Source organism: Elephantulus edwardii, unplaced genomic scaffold (assembly GCF_000299155.1).
Source record: "Elephantulus edwardii isolate Elephantulus edwardi_28Jun2011 unplaced genomic scaffold, EleEdw1.0 scaffold00008, whole genome shotgun sequence".
In the NCBI taxonomy this organism is placed as follows: domain Eukaryota; kingdom Metazoa; phylum Chordata; class Mammalia; order Macroscelidea; family Macroscelididae; genus Elephantulus; species Elephantulus edwardii.
This window is the reverse complement of record NW_006399758.1, coordinates 32,379,758-32,384,520: the sequence shown is the minus strand read 5'-3', so window position 1 is coordinate 32,384,520 and position 4,763 is coordinate 32,379,758. Positions and strand designations below refer to the sequence as shown.

The 4,763-nt window shown below is 38.2% G+C and overlaps 1 protein-coding gene across 1 annotated transcript; it reads right to left on the bottom strand.

The window, feature by feature from the left end:
- Positions 1 to 3,820: 3,820 nt before the first annotated feature.
- On the bottom strand, positions 3,821 to 4,585 carry LOC102865039 (ribosome production factor 2 homolog). The gene has a single exon (XM_006880508.1). The coding sequence runs from the start codon at positions 4,475 to 4,477 to the stop codon at positions 3,824 to 3,826; it is 654 nt and encodes a 217-aa protein (XP_006880570.1). The 5' UTR covers positions 4,478 to 4,585; the 3' UTR covers positions 3,821 to 3,823.
- Positions 4,586 to 4,763: the final 178 nt, after the last annotated feature.

Below are 4,763 nucleotides of genomic sequence, written 5' to 3'. Positions count from 1 at the left end.
CTTTTTTCCCCCTTTTAAAAATTTTAATGAACATTTACAGAGATTTTGGATTTCCATTCATTCATTGTTGCACTTTTCTCCCTTCCCAGCTTGCTCCCCCTGCTCCCCACCCCAGTTTGCTCCTCTCTTTAAAAAGTAAAAGAAAAATTCTTTCTTTGATATACAATCCCCCCACCCCACCCCTCCCACCACCCCAAGTACACTCCACTGTGCTGTTGTGGTGCTCGAGTATTTTATAAATTCTAGATATAAGTCCCCACGGGTTGGCTTTTAAGTGGACATTGAAACTGATTGATCTTTGTTTATTGCCATCTACTTATTCCCTATTCATGACCACTTTGTCTGTAAGAGAACTCAAGTTTACCTGGGTCTGCACCATTTCCATTGTTGCTGCCATATTTGAATCAATTGTTGCCATTTCTGTGCCCATCTATTTCTATTTGTTTTTGGTTGATTTTGAGAGAGAGCAATGTCAGAAATTAAAGCAGGGTTATAGGGAAAGTAGGCAAGGACTTTGGATGTGATGGGGTGGACTGAGGCAGGCAAAGAATTCAGAAAACAGGATGTTTACAGGAAGGAGTGGACAACTGTGTAAAATCCATGGAAAGTAAATGAAATGGAAATTCTGAAAGTAAACAGTCTATTTAATAATTAGTATGGAGACTAATGGCTTGTTTATAAAGTCCCTAATGCCTCAAGGCAATCTTACAGAGATACAATTTTTTTTATGTGTTTTCATTTACTGTATCAGATGTGCGCCTAGCCAACTCAGGGAAGCGTCATAACTTAAGGAAGCATGCCTCGCATTTTTAAATTCAGAGGCTGTTTATTACTAAGAGACTTGTGCATTTAAAATTTAAGAGCATTTATGTAAGTAAACATAATAAAGCCTTACACCTATTATAGAGACATATATAACACTGGCTTGTTTGTGCCTTGAGAGGATTTTAGACAGCATAATAGTCTTGAAATTGAAGTGAGAACATTGTATAGGCATATGTAACACTCTTATTTATTTAGAGTAAGAATCTATATGATAGTTTTTAAGACCTTATCTTCTCTGTCATAAATCATTATTACGTTTCTTCATCCTCTGATACATGAGGATGAGTTAATTTTACCTTTTTCCCAATCATCAACCTTATGGGTTTGTACTGCTAAGTTGGTTCTTACCCTCTGGAATCTTGCCCTTTCCATTAACACCTCCTGTTTCTAATTTCAAATGTTTCTTTCTCTCCAAGATTTCTTCCCCACCTAGTAACACATTTGTCTCCTCTAGCCTAGAAGAAGATAACTTCCTTTGACCTTTTCCTTTGTAAATCATTATCTTCCCACTCTCCTTCCTTGTTCTATCAATTTTCTTGAGAGTAGACTATGAACGCTGCCTGAAGCCCTTAATTTCCCATTTTGTTGCTTTTGTCCACCACATTTCACCGAAATAGTTTTCTTAAGGTCACTAACAGCTATTGAATGGCTTGAAAACATAGTCTTGTTTACTTTTTTAGTTTTTTTTGGTTTCTCTGATGTGCTTTCCCTTGTTGACCTTTCCTTTTCAAAATACCATTCTTTCTTGGACATCATGGTACCACCTTGTACTACATTTAACACTCTGGGTTTTTCTTTTTGTTTCTTCCAATTACCTCCCATCCTCTGAAAGTTGGTGTTCTTTGGTATGTGTACTTACTGTTCTTTTTATATGCTTTACTGGCATACATTTTATTTAAAGTAATAATTTTATTATTATTTAAAGGCTAAGGTGCACTTGGCCGAATCATTGTTTGTTGTGGTTGTGTTCTGTCAAGTAGAAACCTACTCATAGCTGACTCTCTAGTATGTTTTCAGAGTCAGTGAGTCACATAGGACAAGACTGACTATCTTTCTCCCTGTGAAGTGGCTGGTGGATTCAGACCATATACCCTTGGACTGGCAGTGCAGCTCCTTACACCTCTAAGGCACCAGAACTTCCTGGTCAAGCTATAGTATTTTCAATTGCTTTGTATGCATCTGAAAGTTGAACAAAGAATAAGGAAGAGGAGAGAAGAATTGATGCCTTTAAGTTTGAGTGTTGACAAAGAGCTTTGAATATGCCAAGGACTTGCAAAAGAAACAGCAAATCTGTCTTGGGGAAAGTACAACCAGGATGCTAAGGCAAGAATGCTAAAACTTTGTTTCACATACCTTGGGAATGTTATCAGAAGGGGCAGGTCTTTGGAAAATAGACAACATGCTGGGAAAGGTAGGTAGGGAGTCTGTGAAAGAGAGGAAGACCCTCAGTGGGCTGGATTGACACATGACTACAGAAATGGGCTCAGGCCTGGTGGAGATCAGGAGTCTAACATAGGGTAGAGGAAAGTTTAAATCTGTTGTTCACCGGCTCTTTGTGAGCCACAGTCTCACAACACAGCTTTGTCTATATGCCTTTAATGGAACTCTGATAGCTCGTGTAAGGAGTTGCTCTGCCAATCCAAAGGCATATGGTTTGAATGCACCAGCTGCTCTGTGGAAGAAAGATGGACAACCTCCTCCTCTATAATTTGCTGCCTCCGAAAACCTGTTGGGGGTTCAGCCATGAGCCAATGGTACACAAAACCAACATGAATTTAACAATTATTTCCAAGATTGTTTCAAGCTTTATACTTATAGCTTATTTCTTGAGAATGAAACCTTCATTCCCGGTGATTCTTTGTACATTTCTAAATCTCTCTGAACACTGACATGTCTAAGATTGAGCTTAGTGTTTTCTTTCTTTCTCATCCCTATGCACTCCATGAAAAATGTTCCTCTTACCAAATCCTCTGTTTCTTTTAACAGTACATCAGGTTTTTGTATTTTGTGTTTGCCTCCTAACTGAAAGATGGGTGGTTTGAATCCATGCAGTGGAAGGATGTATTTGTGCTCTGTCTCCATAGAGATTGTAGCCAAGAAAATCCTGTGGAACTCAGTTCTACTCTAACACAAGATACCTTCATGAGTCAGAATGGGTTCAGTGACAACAGGTTTGGGTTTTTGGTTCCTGTCTCCAAGCTCTGCTTTATTTTTGTCTACCCTAAGGAGTTCCTTTTGCTGAATAAAAACCATAATCAAATGTAAAATCTATGGGGTTTAGCCCAGAAATATCTCTTGCTTTTTCTTTAATTCAGATCTCTCGCAACAAATGTTTTAGTTTAGGCCCTCATGGCATCAAATTAGTCTCAACTCCTAAGAAATATTCTCACTTCTAGTCATTCACTTCCTAAACAACAATGCCTCTGGAAACTCTATGAACTTTGAGAAATTATGATATTTGTAGAAAGACTTCAGTTCTTTTGTTCATAGGATTGTCATGCGTGGTGTTTGACTAGACGGCAACCAACAACAGTCACCCACTACCAGTCTGTTCTGCGCTATTTACTTTCAAGCACCTCTAAAAATATGGCCTGAAATGAATTTTCTTTTTCATTAGTATATCATCATCTCATTGGTGGTGAATCAGAGCTGACCCTCCATTGGGTTTCCGAGGCTGTAAACCACATGGGAGGAGTTTGTCCACCTTTATTATGCAGAGTCTCTGGTGGATTCCAACCAACAGAGGTGTGGCTTTTGGGTTAGCAATGAGAGGTTTAATTGAGAGTGAATCAATTTTAGCATCCAGTAGAATATATTTCTTGTTTTCCTCTAATTTCTAGCTGCGATAGTGTAGGCAAGTTATTTAACTACTCTATAAAATGAGTTTATCATACTTATTTTGAGCAAATCAGTATACTCTTTTCAAGATATGTATTGTGGTGTTGTTATTGTTGTTGTTATGTAGATGCTATATATTTTTCTTTTTTTTTAAGTTTCATCAATCTTTTTTAATTCTCTTTGATATATTTTCCTCATTTTCTATTGCTATCCTTTCTGCTGGTCTCTTCTTCAATTCTTTCATTTTTCTGGTTTGTAATTTGCTGAGGTCTTGCTTCTGCATGTGGATCCTTCCATAAGTTGTACCAAAGGTATCCTGGGATATATTTTTCCTCTTCTTTTGCTTGAGGGCTTTTGGCTTTTTCATAGATAACTTATAAAGGTCATCTGATGCCAAATGAGTTCTCCTCAGGACCAGATCCAAGGAGGGTCCCATCTCTTCCAATTCAATTCTGGGTGTTCTACAACCTGATTTCTTCAACAGCAACTTATAGCTTCGAAAATGAATCTTCCCATTCAGTGCAGTAAAGTGCAGAACATAATCCAAACCGGCCAGGCGGATATTTGATACTGTGGGACCTCTGAAGAAATCAATAAGAAGACTTTTTAGTTTTCTGTAGTCTTCAGTTACGTCAAAATCATCACCAGCAAATATTAACATAGGTTTTGTTCCCTCAGGACATTTGCTGTTCTTAATATCTTTGAGAGAGATGAATTTCTCAATACCCAATTCAATCATATCTAGCACATGGTGGTCATACATACGACCTATTACTAAGTTATTCGGCCGTTTCTTATTATGAGAACCAAACATGAATAAAGAACAATTTGATTTCTTGGAGAAGAACTCCAGTGATGTCTGATCCTCAAATGGCCTTGTGATATTTTTCCTTTTATATAGCACACCATAAGGTTTTTTCAGTGCATACTTCTTGCTCTGTTGGAAGATATTTTCCTGTCATTTGCTCCCCTCTGGACTGCAAAGTGTTTTCCCAGGTGGGTCCAGTGCGGATGGCTGGTTGAATCCAGAGGCTCCATCCTCCTTTGCTTCCTTAGCTGTCAGTTGTATTTCCTTTTTGTCACTGGCACTGGGTTCAGGG